Source organism: Sciurus vulgaris (genome assembly GCF_902686455.1).
Source record: "Sciurus vulgaris genome assembly, chromosome: 6".
Lineage (NCBI taxonomy): Eukaryota > Metazoa > Chordata > Mammalia > Rodentia > Sciuridae > Sciurus > Sciurus vulgaris.
In genome coordinates, this window is record NC_136466.1 from 140,250,181 (window position 1) to 140,269,187 (window position 19,007).

The 19,007-nt window shown below is 35.3% G+C and overlaps 1 protein-coding gene across 14 annotated transcripts in view; it reads left to right on the plus strand.

Moving 5' to 3' along the window:
• The window catches only part of CPLANE1 (ciliogenesis and planar polarity effector complex subunit 1), a 173,225-nt gene that overhangs the window by 7,132 nt on the left and 147,086 nt on the right, over nt 1-19,007 (plus strand). For 13 of the 14 annotated variants that reach the window (XR_013764779.1, XR_013764780.1, XR_013764781.1 and 10 more), the window contains 10 exons: nt 1,218-1,374; nt 1,899-2,002; nt 3,223-3,405; nt 4,997-5,246; nt 5,414-5,566; nt 5,737-6,506; nt 7,052-7,260; nt 7,438-7,518; nt 11,413-11,577; nt 15,061-15,234. Coding sequence is in view for 11 of the 14 variants with exons in the window: in XM_079145730.1 (XP_079001856.1) it covers nt 1,218-1,374; nt 1,899-2,002; nt 3,223-3,405; nt 4,997-5,246; nt 5,414-5,566; nt 5,737-6,506; nt 7,052-7,260; nt 7,438-7,518; nt 11,413-11,577; nt 15,061-15,234 (2,246 nt within the window). In the remaining 3 variants the exon portion in view is untranslated. The remainder of the gene's footprint in view (nt 1-1,217; nt 1,375-1,898; nt 2,003-3,222; nt 3,406-4,996; nt 5,247-5,413; nt 5,567-5,736; nt 6,507-7,051; nt 7,261-7,437; nt 7,519-11,412; nt 11,578-15,060; nt 15,235-19,007) is intronic. The other variant, XM_079145733.1, reaches the window with a different exon arrangement.

Consider the following 19,007-nt stretch of genomic DNA (forward strand, 5'->3'; position numbering starts at 1 on the left):
AGGAATGCCTAACCACTGTACATCCCAGTCTTTTTTATTTTTTATTTTGAGACAGGACTTCGCTAAGTTGCTGAAGCATATGACTGTAACCTCGGCCTCCTGAGCTATTGAGATTACAGTCATATGCCACCACACCTGACTCAAGTGCTTTTTAATTAAAATAGTTTTATTTGTTCTAAAAAGTTCAATAAAACAGCCAAATACATTAGAAGCTTATAAGGTCTAAGATTTAATAAAATGATATGATTAAAAAAATTTTCATGCCAAAAGTTCTTTATTAAGACTTTATTAAGATAGTTTATATACTGTAAAATGAAAAATCTTTTTTTCAGTCAGGAAATCTTCTTTTTTTAATTTGTTTTTTAGTCGTCTATGGACCTTCATTTTATTCATTTATATGTGATGCTGAGAATTGAACTCAATGCCTTACACATGCTAGGCAAGCACTCTGTCACTAAGCTGCAATCCCAGCCCCTCAATCAGTAAATCTTAAGTGTACAGCTATATGGGCTTTGAGAAATAATACATCTATGTAATTATTACTCAAATGAAATGTAGAACATTAACACTACCAAAAAAATTTCCTCTTTTTTTACTTCTTTAATCCTTGTGAAAATATTTGCTATAATTTCAAAATGTGGTTATCTAAACATTTAATCGAAGTAGGTATATTTGGGGTTGACTCTGAAACTTGGCTTTACTAACAAAACTCTGATATTGAACATGTTTAATTGACTGATAGCTGCTTTTTTGTGCCCTGGATTAAATAACTCTCTTTCTCCTTCTCTGCTCTCCCTCTCCCTCCCTCTCCCTCCCTCTTCTCCCTTTTCCTCCCTCTTCCTTTCTCCCTCTTCCTCCCTCTTCCCTCTTCCTTCCTCTTCCTTCGCCTATTCCTTTCTCCTCCATCTCTAAGAGGCACAGTTGTGTGTTTTTAAGAATTTAGGTGGACCCTTTAATTTTTTGTAATGAACTGTGTATATCAGTTTCACAATTAGTACACAAGCTAGGTATGTGGTGCATGTCTGTAGTCCCAGCTACTCAGGATGCTGAGGTAGGGGGATCTCTTGAGCACAGGGTTTTAAGGCCATCTTGGGCAGTATAGTGAGAATTCATCTCAAAAACAAACAAACCAACCCCCCAAATAAATAAATAAATAAATAAATAAATAAATAAATGTTGTTATACTTCCTGTATTCAATTATTTATTACTTTCTTAGATCATCTCCCTACCATGTTCATTGGGTACAACAGGACTGTCTTCTGAGTAGTCTGATTCCCACATGTGAATCCATAAAGTCAAGAGGAGCTCTGATTTCTGCATTTTCAAGAGATGGCCTCACCCTAGCAGTAACTCTCAATCAGACAGACCCAAAGGTTAGTAAATCTTATCTGTCTTAGGAAATACTCTATAAAATAATCTACTCCATCTTTGAGACTTATTTTCCTTCATGACAGTTTTTCTTTTTTTTTCTTACTATTATTTAATGTTCTTTAAATTGATGTCACCTCCTCTGCCCCCCAGGATTGAACGCAGTGACACACACATGCTAGGGAAACACTCTTCCACTGAGTTATACCCCCAGCCCTAAATTGGTATTTTAAGTTTGCCATGTAGATTGGTAAAGTTATTTAAGTTAGCTGCCATAATTTTCAGAAATTGTTCTTCAGAAGTGAAAAGAGGATTAGGGTAAAGGAGGAAAGAAGAGTAGAGCAATAACTGTTCCTAAGGTGGAATAGAAAAGAGCAAGGACCTGAGGGAGGTCGGTATTGTCTTATCAATTGGAAAGACTTCCTAGATGGTTCATAATATGATAAAAGATCTTTATGTCTCTGGAGTTGTATTTAATGATTATAGTAAAATAATTAAAATGGTTTTGTGGTATTTTTTTTCCTTCTAGGCAACTCAGGTATTATTTATACACACAGTGAATTTCGTTACTCTCTGTGGTAGCCTTAAAGGATGTAGTAATAAGAATCCTGTGGTTCCAGCTACACTTGTCAGGTACAGACTCTTATTATTTTTCTCAGTAGTACTTTTATTTTCATTTCCAACAGTTTAAGAAGTTTAGCAATAATTCTCTAGGTACCATTTAGCCAGGGACTGCACCTTCCTTCAGCATTTTTGCTTGATAAATTATTAAAGTTGACTTACATAAGGAACGCCTTAATAACTGGTGGAGGTAGAAGATACACAAATGTGTTTTCTTCTCTTGTCATTGTTTTCTGTGTCATCTTAGAAGGAATGGGATCACAAGTAGGTAGAGCAGTATTGGGTTTAATTGGAGAGGCTGAAATGAAAAAGTCTGGGCTGAGTAGATCATTTTTCCCTGAGGGATGCTAAGGTATTTATAACCTTCTAAACAGTTGGAATCCTATGATGCAGCAACATGGGTGGCTATTTTGGATGGCACATGAGCTACCAACAGGACTTATGCAGGATTCTAGAGTATGAAGATTTCTTCCTGGAGCTCCTTTCTTTTCTCAACACTTTTCCATGCTGTTTCTGAATTTTCTGAGTTTTGAGGTCACTCAGTCTTCTTCATTTTCTTTCCCTCTCCAATAGTTTCTTCCCAAAAGTATCACTGATCTCTGGTCAGTGGTCTGTTTGAGTTAGTTGTCAGTCATTTTCATGAGGTGGAGCTGCTTTTTATTCTTGTGAAACATTAACATTACCAGATAGTTAAGAAGTGGTGATAGTGACAGTCTTGGGAGGAGACAAGAGTCTGCTGCTGAGCTGTATTCCAGCAAGCCACAGGACAGGCACAGCCTGAAATCTGTCTATAGATCTCAGTTGTAGACTTCACTAGAAAATTCATTCTAATTAAAATATGACTATACGCCTCACTCCAGGGAGTATTTCCATTTTGAGTTGCTTAGGAATCTTAATAAATTTCTTGTTTTTTTTTTTTTTTTTTTTTTTTTTTGGTGGTACTGGGGATTGAACCCAGGGCCTTGTGCATGGTAGGCAAGCACTCTACCAACTGAGTTATCTCCCCAGCCACTCTTAATAAATTTCTAATCAGAATATTGTTGGAGTAGATGTCTATGAGCAAGCTCCTTTTTTCTAGGAAGTAAAATTCATGCTTGTGTGACAGTTGCTTACTATCTATTCCTTTGCCCTCGTGTTTTGAAATGTTTCAATCCTGTGTGGTACAGCTCAGTATAAATTGTTGAATACATTGTAGAGTCCTGTCTAAACATGTTGTGTCTTGCTTTTTCTAGGTCCTATTGGGTAGGTGATGTCAGCTGGACACATGATAGTCTTTTCCTTGCTTGTGTGTTAAAACGTGGTTCCATGCTGTTATTGACCTGCCAAGGTGAATTGCTAACATTAATTACATTTGGTTGCTCTATTGAATTTGGGCCAGCAGAATTTATTCCTCTTCATCCACTAATAACATACAGGTGAGACATTTGAATTGTTTTATTTTCAGAAGTTTTTCTCTTTTGGAAGTACTTTCACTGTATATTTTCAAAAATAATTTCATCTTCAAATTGTCTTTTTCTTTCTTTGAGTTTGTCATCTCAATATCTGTTTCTTATTTATAGTTTTCTTCTATTTCTTTTTGTGGCTTAATCCTGGTGAAAATTTGACATTGTGACTCTGAGTATATTTAAATATTCAATAGCATTAAAAATTTATATATTTTTTGATATAAGAGATAATAAAAGTGTGATATGACTTTCATTGTTGTGAAAGAGTAGCACATAGGTAAGTTAATAACTCAAAATTACCTTGACATATGGATTTATCTACTTTTTCCCCAAAGGGTAAAAGTTTTTGGTAATGGATAAAAGACTTTAGATTTTAGCCTTATTTTAAAATTTTAATTGTGAGATGAGGTAGTAGTTTGACTTTGGAGTCAAATAGATCAAGATTCAGATATTGGTTTTTCTACTTTGTTGTATTACTCAGTTGTTCTTTAAGCCTCTTCTCCCACCCCTTATGAAATGAAGGTGAGGAAATGCAGTAAGATAATATAATTATTTAATTATAAATCACCAAGTGCAGTTCCCATTTAAACTGTATAAATATTCATTATTTAAAAATAAACTAGAAAAGTATAGAAAATGATATACTCCTGTAACTCTACTCCTTGAAGAACAATTAATATTTTAGTATGTTGTCCTCCTAATTAAAAAAAAAATGCAACATTTATAATAATAGCAATGTTAATTTCTTTTTTAACATAAGAACTATATGATATATGCTCTTTATTATTTTGCTATTTGATGGCATCTCTTACATATCTTTTCATGTTAGACATTATTTCTAGTGGTTCTGTAGATTTCTGTGGTGTGTACATACTACAGTTAACTAGTATCCTGTTGTTGGTCATTTAGTTAATAAAAAAAAAGCTGGTTAAGAAATCTGGTTAGTTTTCTAACAAGAGAAACATTACCATTAGTTTTGATTGTTTTTCTGCCTTTATATTTATAAAGTTTCAAACTTTTAATAAGCAGTGATATTAAATGATTAGAACCAGGAATACCATTAAACAATAAATATGTATATTTATGGAAATTCACTCAAAATTTAATTTTAAGCTGATAAAAAATTTTACTCACCATTATCCTTCCCAAACATCTGTCTGAGTTTCCTTTTCTTACCCCTTAATAACAAGTATACTGAGAATTCTTAATTATATTTCTAAAAGTATATTTAAATATATGGTTTAAAATAAAGTTAACTATTTTTCTTTAATAATAAAAATAAACTACCTTAATTCTTTTCTGAAATAGATTGTATTTTATTAAAAACAAAGTAGTAAATGGCATCATTCCATTTACTAAAAAAAAATTAAAAACTTATGAACTTACGTTTTTAATCACTAACGTTATATTTTCTTCGCAGATAAGTGTACATTTAATACTTTCATGTGTTTTTCTTCTGTTTATTATGTAATTTTTGTTATTTTGCTTTTTCTTTGGAATAATATAGTTTTTTTTAAGATCTTCCCTTACTGATTCTTGAATTCTAATGTTTGTTTGCTAGACCACAGCAGTTTACATTTCAAGATTCAAATAATTCTGTAGATTCATCAGCTTCTGATAGTGACCCTATGAGACAGAGGTTTTCTATAAAAGCACACTCGCGGTTACCCTACCTCATTATTTCTGATGGATACATGGTCACAACCCTTCGATTTCTTGATAACCTGTCTCCATCAGTGCTCATGAGATCACTTCTACTTGATTCAACCCAGAGGCTTGAGAAAACATACCAAAGTGTGATGTTGTCTAAGGTATAGTGCTTTTTGGTATCATTGGTAATATTGCTTTCTTTTCAAAGTCAAAACTATACTAACAATAAAGTTCTCTATGTACAGTCAACCAGAGAATTTTGAATTGCTTATAATGGAATTACATATAAAATTTTGTACTTGGGAATCTTTTCTCTTTTCATCTATAGCCAAAAGGCAAAGGACTGAACTTGCGATCACTGGATTCCCTAAGGTCTAGCCTGTTAAAACACCAAGGAAATGAAAGTTCAGCTGATTCTACTGTTCCCAAATTTTTGCAAACAGAAGAAACAATAAAGCCAAATGAAAAAACAGATTTTCAGGTACTTAAAAGCAGTGTTTCATTTACTTTGAACAATTACATATTGACCTTTTTCCAAGAAACACATTTTGTTTTTCATTTGTTAGAGGGAAGAGAAATTTGAGAATATCACAGTGATTCTACTTGTAAGGTTTAAATGGTATTAAGTACAATCTTTTCCTTTATGTTTAGGATTTTGAAGCAGAAGAAACTAATGAAGGCAAATACTTTCCAAATACCTTATTTCCTTTATGGAACCAAAAAAGTGATCCTATGTTTAGCAGTGCCAATGAGGGAAGATTGGAATTTGCATCTATGTTTGATACGATACATGCAAAGGATGACACCAAGAAGACAGACAGAACCATTACAGAACTGCATTCTATCCAGAAAAATCTACTTGCAGCGTGGACTGTAGGAACTTCAAAAAATGTGACAGAAAAAAGTTTAATGTTAAATTATACAGTAATTTGTATCACCCATTTTTTCTATATTCTTCAGTTTGTAAAATGTCCTTTTCCCAAACTTAATCTTTTTTTAAGCAAGATCCCAAAACATAACACATGGGTACTTTGTATCTTTCAACTTTTTCATCAGTGTTTATCTACCCAGTATTGGGATATAAGATACAGGCAAGATGTGAGACATTTGATAAAACTGACTTCAAATACTATAAAGCTTTTGCTGACTCAGCAACAGAAAGGTTACTTGTTCTCAGAGAAACTTTTTGCCTGCTTTTATTTACTCAGAATGGTAGCTGACAATTTAAATGGCATATATAGGCTTCAACCTGAAGTTATTTCAGCATCGGCTGATGGAAGTAGTACAGCAGATCAAGACTCATTGGTGGTATCTGTTTTTCAAATGTTTCAAGACAGTGATTCTCAGGAAAACTGGTCTTGGAAGTCATCTTTCAAGATTCATCCTCAAGTAACAAATCTTGTTCAACAGCCAAGTCACAGGTATAATTACCTACTATATTACTAAAATACGATTAGATTTTCCATACTGTAAAATTTACCATTTTAAAGTATACAGTTCAGTGGTTTTTCATTTAAGATTGTGAAACTGTTAGTACTAATTCCAGAATATTTTCATTACTCCAGAAAGGAATTATGTTATTTTAAAAATATTTATGTACATATTTCAAAACATGTTATACCTGATAAATTTGTACAATTTTTATTTGCCAATGAAAAAATATTTTAGGATTTATGCTAAATGTTATACAGCACACTCCTTTTTTAGGTCTTGGGAAACCATGATGTTAAAAGATTTGGACTTTTAGTTAAGTACTATTAAAAAAGTGACCACAGGCACATAAAACTGTGAAGATTTTTTTCATATATATTACGCATTTTCAGTCGTACTTTGTAATGTATTTAAATCAGATCAGTATATGTTATTACAGCAGTCAAGAATACAGGCAGAAAAATAGGATATAAGGGGGCTAAACTCATTACTGATTTGAAACTTGGTTTTGATGATTACCTAATTTTATGTGCAGATTGATTGCTCTCTGGAGAATATTGTACAAAAAAACTTTATGGTATCAAGCACAATTAAGTCAAAGAATTCCTGAAGGTGACAGACAGTTAGTTGAAAATATAGCAAATGAAGCATCTACTGTCAAGTCCTTGTTATGTCATATACAGGCTAACTTACAGACTGCTGGAGACCACTTGAATCAGACCTTAGAACTTACATCAATCAATGGTCAGTATCTTATAAAGAATTTCTAACTCTGTGAATAAGCTTTGGTTTTTTAATTGGTTGCAATTTATTTGTTCAAAATATTTTCTGGCTGAGATGTATTTATTGAATTTTAGAACCTAGTAAATTTTTATAAATTAATATGATTAACATGGCTAATTGTGGTTAAAAACTTCCTAGGTGAAGAATGTTTCCTGTTAGGATCTTATGAAAAGTCTGTTCAACTGTGGAAGAAAGCTCTAGAAGAAACCAAAGAGACAGGTAGGGGGGGGGTATTAAAAATGATATAGGCCATGCTATTGATAAGAGTATGTATTAACTTGTTGCAGAGCTCTGAAATAATTCCAGCATTCAGTGCTCACAGTATCTTAATGCCCAAGGAGAACATCTGTTGTTGTCAACTTGACTATCAGTAGTACTTATTTAAAATTATTCTTAGTCTTGAAATTCATGACCCCAGGAATCCCTTCAGTGACCTCTTGGGAAATCTCTTGTCCTTTTTTTTGTTGTTGCTAGAGGTGAAATGTGTGGTTGATTTTTAATGAAGACCAATGAGATTTAGAACCTAAAAAATACTGTTTACTTTTTGTTGTTTAGAGGAGCTACAGGTGTCTGAATGGGAAAATGTAGATTAAATATTTTGCCACCTTTTTATAAACTTGGAGAAACCTGGAGCTGAGGCTCTTTGCCCTTAACTGATTTAAGAATATATGTTGGTACATAAGTTGCTGGGTTAAGTATGATTTGCATGGGGTTTTTGATATGCTTATAAAGACTCTAGAAACTGATGACATCTTTTATGATACAGGGCTCAGGGTGTGGCTGAGATGACAGACATTCTCAGCTGGTAAACCTGGAGCTAGCCCTGATTGTAACTACTGCATGATTGGGCCAATTATTACTTTTTTGGCAGAGGGAACTGGGGATTGAACCCAGGGCACTTAACCACTTAACCACTGAGCTACATCCCCTGTCCTTATTATTTTTTATTTTGAGACAGAGCTTCATTAAGTTGCTTAGGACCTTGCTAAGTTGCTGAGGCTGGCCATGAACTTTCGATCTTCCTGCCTCAGCCTCCCCAGTCACTGGGGTTACGGGTGTGTGCCCCCCGTACTAGCTGGGCCAATTATTATATTTATTTTCTGGCTCCTATGACTTTGTATGCCTCATTTATTCATCCACCACTTAATTAGTATTTATTGAGTGCCTGCTGTGTGCCCACAACTGTATTGGGTACTAGGGATAACTGAAATAAAAAAACAAATTTGCCCTCAAATTACCCACGCTTACTTTTCTCCTTATGTTGTGTGGTAAGTGCCTGAGAGCAAAAAGAGCATTTCATGGAATCTGGGGCTAGAGCATAAGCATTAGTCGGGAGAAAGCCTGGGAATTAGCATTTAAAATTGAGTAGAAATTGGCCAGTTAAGGCAGTGGAGTTGTTTTATCAGAGGAAATAGCATTCTAAAAATAAAAGACCTTAGGAACTAACACAGTTTGATGAACCATAAGTAGTTTAGTAGGACTAGATTATGTGACACGTGTGTGATGTTGGCGATAGGATGGTGAGAGATACATGGAGAACTGATGATCGAGAAAGGTCTTGTGTAGAGTGGGATCAGTTAAGACATTTTTTTTTGTAGGAAAGGGACCTGTTCAAATGAATGGAGATCTTTTACTACAACAGTTTGACTTAAGATTTTTCAACTTTATGATGGTGTTGAAGTAATAAACCTTCAGTAGAAACCTTACTTCAGATTTTGCATTTTGCTCTATTCTGGGCTGGCAGTACATGGTGTAAAATACACTCTTCCTGATGCTGGGCAGTGGCAGTGAGTCACAGCTTCCAGTCAGCTGTGTGATTATAAAGGTAAACAACTGATGCTCTGTGGTGTACTGTGTTGCTACACTGTGATGTTCCATAGGTTGGGTGTATAAGTGCATTAATTGATTTACTTGTGGTACTGGGGATTGAACCCAGGGCCTTATGCATGCTGGACAAATACTCTACCAGTGAACCACACCTATACTTGTAAGCACATTTTTGACTCCGAATATTTCTGAAGATGGTTTTGTCATGATGTGACCTTATGGTAAGTCAAGGAGTATCCATTTAAGCCATTTAGAAAAGTCACTTTGATACATTGTGGAGGGTCAGTTGCAGGACTGTGGTGTAACAAGGTGAGTTTTACCTAAAAGAAGGGAAATTAGTCAGATGAACCAAAGCATGTCAAAGGTAGTGAAATGGAGGTCACATTTCACAATTATTTAATCAGTTGAACTTGTGATTGAGTACATTTAGAAAGTTTCATGTAGTTCTCAGATTTAGGAATTGTCCAGTTGAATGAAGGAGGGTGGCATTCAGTGAAATGGGCAGTTCTAGATGAAAAAAAAATTCATTATGAGTTCTGTTGTGGGATTTTTATAACTTTTAGCCATTAGGACTGGCTTCTAGTAATAAAAACTGAAAGTGCCAGAGGCTTCATAAGACTATTTTTCTTTCTTTTTTGTTGAAACATAATTTCACTATATTAGCCTTGAACTCCTGGGCTCAAGTGAATACTTCTGCCTCGTCTCTTCAGTAGTTGGGACTACAAGTGGGTGCCTCCATGCCTGGCTACTTTCTTATGAAAGGAGACCAGAACTTGGCAGATTGGGGCTGATTTGCTGTTCCCAGGTATCATTAAGAACCCAGGCTCACTATAATCCAGCAGCTCATGAGGCTGAGGCAGGAGGATCATGAGTTCAAAAACAGCCTCAGCAACTTAGCAAAACCCTGTCTCTAAATAAAATATAAAAAAAGGGTTGGGGATATGGCTCAGTGGTTAAGTGCCCCAGGTTCAATCCCTGGTACCAGAAAAAAGAGAAAAAAGAAGAGAAAAGAACACAGGCTCCTTGTTGGGCATGATGGCACACACTTGTAATCCCAGTGGCTCAGGAGGCTGAGACCAGAAGATCACAATTTTGAGGATAGCCTCAGCAACTTAACAAGGTTCTAAGCCACTCCGTGAGATCCTGTCTCAAAAAATTAAAAAGGCCTAGGGATGTAACTCAGTGGTAAAGCACCACTGGATTCAATTCCTGTTAACACCCCCCACCCCCACAAACAAACAAAAGAACCCAGGCTCCTTTGATTTTTCTGCTCTGTCATCCTTAGTGTGATATTAAGACCATTACATGGGATAAATGGCTGCTGGAGTTCTAGGCATTACATCCATGTTCTAGGCAGCAGGCAAAAGGAAGGTGAGGAAGGTAGGAAAGGGGGTAAAGGGTTTGCCTTTTGGCTGAGTTACCTTTCTCTAAACACTTTGGAAGTTGTGCATGCTATTTTATCTTGGTTCACTGTATCTAGTGAGAAATTATGATCTAGGTGCATCGCAACTTCAAATAAAATCTTAATTCTTTTGTTCAGGAAGAATGGGTAAGTGATGGGCAGCCAACTATCTTAGTTCTTAACACCCTTCAGGTATTTGAAGGCAATTGTCAGTTGGTTCTTGCCTTTTGGATAATTGTTTTATCTCCTTTAGGAGGACTCTTTGACCATCTCTTGGATATATGAATGGCTCTTTGGGGGTTTTGTGACATGTTTCCTTCTGTTCCATTCTCTGTGTACCTGATATAGAAGTCATTTGTGGACCTCAGTTCTGAGATGATGATAATCTGCATCTCCCTTTGGATAAAATCTTAGTCATTCTAGGGCTTAATGAAAGAAAATAAAACTGAAAAAGTCAAAGTATTGCTGTCCTATTGTTAAAAAATCTTTTATTAAAGTTTAAAACTGAAGTATTGGCAGTATGAAACTGAAAGTTATTTCTCTGAAACCATGTCTTCCCAGCTACTCAGGAGTCTGAGGCAGGGGGATCACAAGTTTGAAGCCAGTCTTAGCAAATTAGGAATGCCCTGTCTCAAAATAAAAAATAAAAAGGACAAGGGTTGTAGCTCAGTGGTAGAGCATCCCTGGGTTCAGTCCCCAGTAACACAAAAACAAACAACAAAAACCAAAACAAGCAAAAATCATATACTGAAAAGTATATACATTGCAAGTGTGCAGCTTGATGAATTTTCACAAGTCGTGTACTTCTGTTTGCCTAGCACTAGACAAAGAGCGTTCTTTGTTAACTTGCTTTTAAGGTAAGCTTAATTCTTTCCATGTTTCAGGAGGAAGAAGGAGCTGTTTTCTTCAGATACGATATTACCTCTCTCTTTTATACTGCCACCTCTATAGATACAATTTAAATGATGCTCAAGGATTATGTGATCAGCTAGTAAGAGAAATACTGAGATGGTCCCAAATGCCTGTTAAAGAAAATGAACATTGTTCAGGTATGCTTTTTAAAACTCAATATATTTAATCTTGTTAATTCCTATTTATGGGATTTTATAAGAAATTGCTTATACATAAAAGTCAGCTGTCCTGCCTCAACATTATAAGTTACATTACATTTTGGACTCTTAAGTTCTCAATAACAAGGATCATACTAAGTTTTTTGTTTTGTTTATTTTTAATTGTAAGAATTCCCCACATTATAGCAATAATTGCCTGATGAATTGATATAACTTCTCTCACACCCTCTTTATTAGATTTAATATCAGGTATCCAAGTATTCCTTACTGTGTTTATATTTTCTTTAAATATTACTTAAAGTGGTTTAGAATAGTCATGAAAATCACTTTCTGAGATATTCTGAGTCTTCTTTAATTTGTGTAAGAGATTGTGTAATTTTCTTTATACTTTTTCTGGATTGTGTGTTTTCAAGGCGATATATTTAAATTAAGCAGAAAGCCAAAGGGAAGAGATACATGAATGAACCCTTAATATATTTATAATGATTAAAGGACATTTGACTGTTAGCTATATACCATACATATGAATGTGCCTGAAAGCCCAAAGTAGCAGAACTTTCTAAATAGATCAGGACTTTTTAAGTGGAGTCCATATTATTTTTAATATGGAAGCCACATATTTTTATTTATGTATTTATTATTATTTTTATTTGCAGTGCTGTAGATCAAACCTTATACATGATAGACAAGTGCTCCGTCACTGAGCTACACTAGCAGCCCCATCTTTTTAAATTTTTAAAAAAATCTTTATTTGTTTTCATTAACTTTTTTTTAGTATTTTTTTATTTTTACAGACTGCATTTTGATTCCTTGTACACAAATGGGGTGCAACTTTTCATTTCTGTGGTTGTACACAATGTACATTCGCACCATTCATGTAATCATACGTGTATATAAGGTAATAATGTCTGTCTCAGTCCACTATTTTTCCTTCCCCCACCCCCTTCCACCCCATTTCCCTCTTCACAATCCAAAGTTTTCCCATTATTCTCTTACCCCCCCTCTACCTCACCTCATTATGTATCATCATTCACTTATCAGAGAAAACATTTGGCCTTGATTTATTTCACTTAGCATGATATTCTCCAGCTCTGTCCACTTACCAGCAAATGCCATAATTTTATTCTTCTTTATGTCTGAGTAATATTCCATTGTGTATATATACCACAATTTCTTTATCCATTCATCAATTGAGGGGCATCTAGATTGGTTCCACAATCTAGCTATTGTGAATTGAGCAGCTATGAACATTGATGTGGCTGCTTTACTGTAATATGCTGATTTTAAGTCCTTTGGGTATAAACCGAGGAGTGGGATAGCTGGGTCAAATTGTGATTCCATTCCAAATATTTTGAGGAATCTCCATACTGCTCTCAAAAGTGGTTTCACTAATTTGCAGTCCCACCAGCAATGTATGAGTGTATCTTTTTGCCCACATCCTTGCCAACCCTTATTATTGCTTGTATTCATGATAATTGCCATTCTGACTGGAATGAGATGAAATCTTAGAGCAGTTTTGGTTTGCATTTCTCTAATTGCAAGAGATGATGAACACTTTTTCATTTTTGTTGATTGATTGTGTATTTCTTCTTCCTTTTAAATTTTAGTGTTTATTTTGACATGTTCATTTTAGACAATTTTGAAAACTGAAAAAATATAAAGAAAATTACAAGTGTGATTTTTGTTTAGTGCCCTTCAATGTGTGTGTGTTTGTGTATTTTCCCATTATTGTACATTTTAAACTGTTGCCATATATTTTCTGTTTTAAAGAATGCTGCAGTGTATATAATTCTTTTAGCATCTGAGTACCTGCAGTTGAAGACTTTCTATTCTGTTTTTAAGGTACCCTCTAGAAAGGTTGACTAGCTATGTATGAGTGAGACTTTTGTGTATTACTTTTTTGTATTGAGGATTGAACCCAGTAGTACTTTACCACTGAGCTACATCCCCAGCCCTTTTTAATTTTTAAAAAAAATTTTGATACAGGGTCTCATGAAGTTGTTTAGGGCCTCACTAAGTTGCTGAGGCTGTCCTTGAATTTGTGGTCCTCCCTCCTTACCTTTTGAGCTGGTGTCATTTTAGACGTGCACCACTGTGCCCAGCTTTTTAAATGATTGAATGGTCTTCATTTTCTTCATCAATATTGTCTTTACATGATTTAGCTTTCAGTAGTTCATTTATTTTAATTTTTAATCATGCTTGTTTAAAATATAGTAAACATATACTTTCTGAATTGGGGGTCCTCATGACTGCTCCCTATTTTGATGATTCATTGGAGGACTCACAGGACTCAGCAGACAGTCAAGCTCATAGCTGTTATTTACACAGTGAAAGGATTTAGAGCCAACTCAGCAAAGGGGGAAAACGTATGCGGTGAGGCCTGGAGAAAGCCTGACACGTGCTTCCAGAAGTCCTCCTGGTGGAGTCACATAGGATTCGCCTGTTTCCTTCAGTGAGGAGTGTGACAGCACATGTGAGAGTTATCTATGAGTGCTCATTAGAGGTTCTTTTCAGGGTTTCAATTATGGCTGGTCACATAGCTCCCATCTCGCGTGGCACATAGCAGCATTCAGTACTCTCAGAGGGAGGACAGGTGTTCAGCAAAACCACATTGTTTTCACAGTATAGACCCAGTGAGCTACTCTTAGCACAGTGAAAATCCTTCCAAAATCTAAGCTTCCAGATGCCACCCAAGGGTGTTTCAGGCTGTGAGTCCTATTACATTAACACTTCTTCACACCTGCTTTATTAAATCATTGTATATCATTAATTTCTATTGTATGATTCACACCTGCTTTATTAAATCATTGTATATCATTTAATTTCTATTGATGAGGCTGCCATTATTAATATAATTTTACCAGATTCAGAATTGCCTTTTCTCTCTCTTTCTCTCTCTCTCTCTCTTTCTCTTTTGGTGCTGGGTATTGAACCCTTGTGCTTTAGAGTATGCACTGTACCACTAAGCTACCCCAGCTAGGCTCCAGAAATTTTGATGTACTCACCTCTACTACCACTAACATCTCTCCTCCACTCTTTCCTCTACATTTTGCTACAGCCTCCCAAAAGAATATAGCCATTATGTATAACTAATGGGAGTATAACTCCCAGACCTGATATTATGGAAAAAATGCAGTGTCCCCCTATTTTGATGTTTTTTAGATAATCTTCATAGTAAGCCCTACCCATGTCATTAAACAAACGAAATAAAACACAAAAGGAAAGGAACTGTTAAAGTAGTGTACAGTTTGTAAGTATATTTGCTTATAGTCATGAATAATTATTTTTGTTCTTATTGTCTTCAAGAAGTGTGGATACCTATTATAATTTACCTTGTATAGGCCATGGGTGCTCATCTCAGAAAAAACTTTAATTATAATTTTCTTCTTTTAATGAACTTAAATATTACTACTTTTTGATAGTTTGGACAGAATCTCCTTTGGCATTTTCTTTATTCCTTAGACCCTGAGTGGTCTCACTGTGAGTCTGCAGTGTCTGGACGTGTCCATCCTGAGGCTGCACTAAGAGTCATCCAGGCTATGGCTCGTTTCATGGCTGCCTATTTCACCAATCAGCTGCTTTGCATCTTCCCCCCTCACAGTGTGAATGTTCTTCCTCCACTTCATATTAAAGCAGGTAATATGGTAAAATGTAATTTTCTCACCTTTCATTTTGTACATAATGTTTAGTTTACATTATACAGAGATCATTATTTTAGGGAAATGGTACTATTCTAGCACAGCACCTGGCACATAGGAGATGCCCAGGGATAACCTGTGAACAAATCATATTTGAGAAAAGTAATTACTTAGGTTTGTTTTTATTAAATATGTACACAAAATATGTACACAAAATTTGGGCAGGTTGATATTTATAAAGTTTCTACTTCCACTGTGAAAGAGCTGCTGTCTTCATTTATGTAAAAATGCATAAATTTAACAAATTTTGCATCTACTGATTTAGAATTTAATTTTATTTGGACTGGCTATTTTTTTCTGCTTATTTTATATTCATGGATTGATTGATTAATTGCAGTATGGGGGGTGAATCCAGGATTGCTTTGACACTGAGCTATATCCCCAACTCTCTTTTATTTTTTTATTTTGAGACAGGACTTCTTAAAGTTGCCCATGCTGGCCTCGAACTTGTGATCTTCCTGCCTCAACCTCCCACATAGCTGGTATTACAAGTGTGCACCACAGCACCCAGCTAAACATTTTATTTTCTTTTTTAAAATTTGTACTATTAACTGGGTATGATGATGTAAACCTATAATCTCAGCAACTTAAGAGGCCTAGACAGGAGGCTCATAAGTATAAGTCCAACCTGAGGAACTTAGTGAGACCCTGTCTCAAAAAATGAAAAGGACTGGGATGTAGCTCAGTGTAAATCACCCCCGGGTTCAATTCCCAGTATTAAAAGTGAAAGAGAAGAGGGGTTAGAAAAAAAACTTTGTTTTATTTATTTATTTAGTGCTGGAAATTGAGCTCAGGGCCTCAAACATGCTAGTCAAATGCTTCAACACTGAGCTACAGCCCCATCCCAACTTTTGTCTATTTAATTATTTCATTAATAGAGTCTAAATGTACTTAATCCTCTGCTAGATAACTGCCCTTGCCCTCTTAGAGAAAAATACATAAATGAACTATGACATTCACTAATTTTAAAGAGGTTAATTTTTAAACAACAATGTGATCGATATTGTAATTGTATACATTTATGGGGTACAATGTGATATTTTCATATATGTTTATGTATAATTATGTCAAGCTAAGTTAATATCCAACTCATCTTTCATTTTTTATGGTGAAGCATTGGACATTTACTCTCTTAGTTACTTTGAAATATAAATGCACTGTTATTTATGGTATTCATCTGGCTATGTAATCCATCTCAAAACCTGTTCTTCCTGCTTATCTAAAAGTTTGCATCCGCTGATCAGCAGTCCCTCGTTTCTTACCCACTCACTGTCTCCAGCCTCCGGAGACCATAATTTTCTCTACTTCTATGCAGTCAGCTTTACTAAATTCCACATATAAGTGAGGTAGTGTAGTATTTGTGTATTAAGTTTTAAGTGCTGACTATATCGGTATTGTCCTGAGAGTTGCAAATATAGTCATGTCATGTAAGTAAGGATGGGGATATACTTTCAGAAATGCATTGTTAGATGGTTTCAACAGGTGACTACCGTAGAGTGTCTGCACAATCTGGGATGACTTGGACTTCACTAGGTCATGTAATAACCATTAATGTGGCCTATCATTGACCAAAATAACATTATGCAGTTCCTGACAGTATGTTAGCTTATACTACATGAAATTGATCATATGAAAACAAATGTAGAATTTTTTTGTACATAAAACAGATTTGTTCTGACTACTGTGAACAAAACATATTATACCAGTTACTTTATGGTGTTTACATACAATAGTTTGAGACAAAAGATTAAATAATTTAATACATAAATAAGACATCAAGTATTGATTCTTGTTATGGAGAGAATTAAAATAGAATAATGCACTGTGACTATTTCAGATTGGAAAATTAGAGGCTATATTTACAGTTCAGTGGTAAAGCACATGCTTAACATGCAAGAGGCCCTTCAGTCCCAGAATCAAAAAAAAAACCCAAACTGAATTCAGACTGGAAATTTAGGGAGGATCTCTCTAAAAAGGTGAAATTAAAGCTGAATTCTTAATAACAAGAGAGTATGAACCTTGGATAACTGAGGTCAGAGTGTTCCAGTCTGAGTTGTGTAAAAACCCTGAGGCAAGAACAGCTAGATGTGTTTGAGACATTGAGACTGGTGTAACTATAGACTAGAAACTTAGGTGGAAAGTGACAGGAGATACAGTCAGAAAAGGGTCCAGATGGTATGGTAAAGAATCTGAATTTTGAGTTATGTTGGGCTTAAAACAGGAAATGACATGAATTTTGGAAAAGTATGTGGGTAAGGCACACATGATAGTATGAGAGTGTAATTAGAAGTTTAATACAATACAGGACTTTCAACAAGTAGCTCGTCACAAAACAATGGATTTTGGACCCTTTATTTAGACTCTTATGTTCTGAGATTGTCTTGGGATGTGGGTGGGAGTGGAGGACCATCCTCACCCAGCTGGACCTCCTCTACTGCAATGTTCTAGTGCCAACTGGGGTTCTGTGGGAAGTCCTGGGTCCCTGGGAAATCAGGCATATAAGGTAGAATCACAAAGGAAATTCTTCAGTGGTTCCTTTCTAGTGGACCTTTACTTCACTGAGAAAGAAGTGAAGTAGCCCTTACTGGATTATGGCTTTTTTTAGGGGACTGGTGGGAGCAGACAGGGAACCTCTGTTTCCCCAGAATCTGTATCACTCTCTTGTCCTTTCGGTAGACCTCCGCTGTAGCTCCCCGCTGCTTGCTCCTGAGAACAGCCTGCACTCATTTCTCTGACCTTTATGCCTCCCTCCAAGACACCCAGATTATGTAACTTATTTTCTCATATGCTTGACATTATTTGTTATCAGTATAGTGGTTTTATATTCTTTTTTGTTGTAGTTTAGGAATATATCACTATTGTGTTCTCTGTTTATTATAGTATGTTTCTGACAATTTATGTCCTTAATCCTTGTTATTATACTAACAAAGATGGGTGCACTCCAAGTGGTTTTCAGAAAAACCTAAAAGAAATAAAAAATAAAATCCTGGTCTTTAGAAAATCCATCTCAATTTTTTATCTGTCTTCTATAAACTTATTGGACTTTTGCTGTTTGCTTATGATCCTCATCTTTACAGATTGCTTGATAAACCTAAGTAGGACTGGTCTTTATCCCAGTTTAGGAAAAATGGTGATAGAATCATTAAACTGTTTCCAGACATGCTCATAACACTCATAAAAGCAGAGGTACACCTTTTTATTCCCCACATAAATGTCCTCCTGGTAAGACGTGAGAGTGGGGGAAAGGAGGTTTTTGCATTCTCTTTCCATGCTTTGTTTGTTTACTTATTTATTTTGCAGTGCTGGGGATTGAACCCAGGGCCCTGTGCTTGACAGGCTAGCACTCTACGAACTGAGCTATATCCCCAGTGCCCCTTTCCATGCTTGAGATTATGATTATTGAAAATTTAAATACCTGAAATTTTATATCTATGCTTTAGTTCTTTTAGTTTCCCAGTATGTTGGAAAATTATAAGGTAAGCAGTCTTAGCATCTGTTTGATGTTACTTTTTCTAGTCAGAGCTAATGGCAGTATGTATTAGGGATTTGAATAGCTTATTTGATATAATATTATAAAAAGTGGTTAACTTTTAAGTATATATATATATATTTTTTTTTGTATATTAGATATTGATAGACCTTTATTTTATTCATTTATTTATATGTGGTGCTGAGAATCGAACCCAGTGCCTCACACATGCTGGGCAAGCA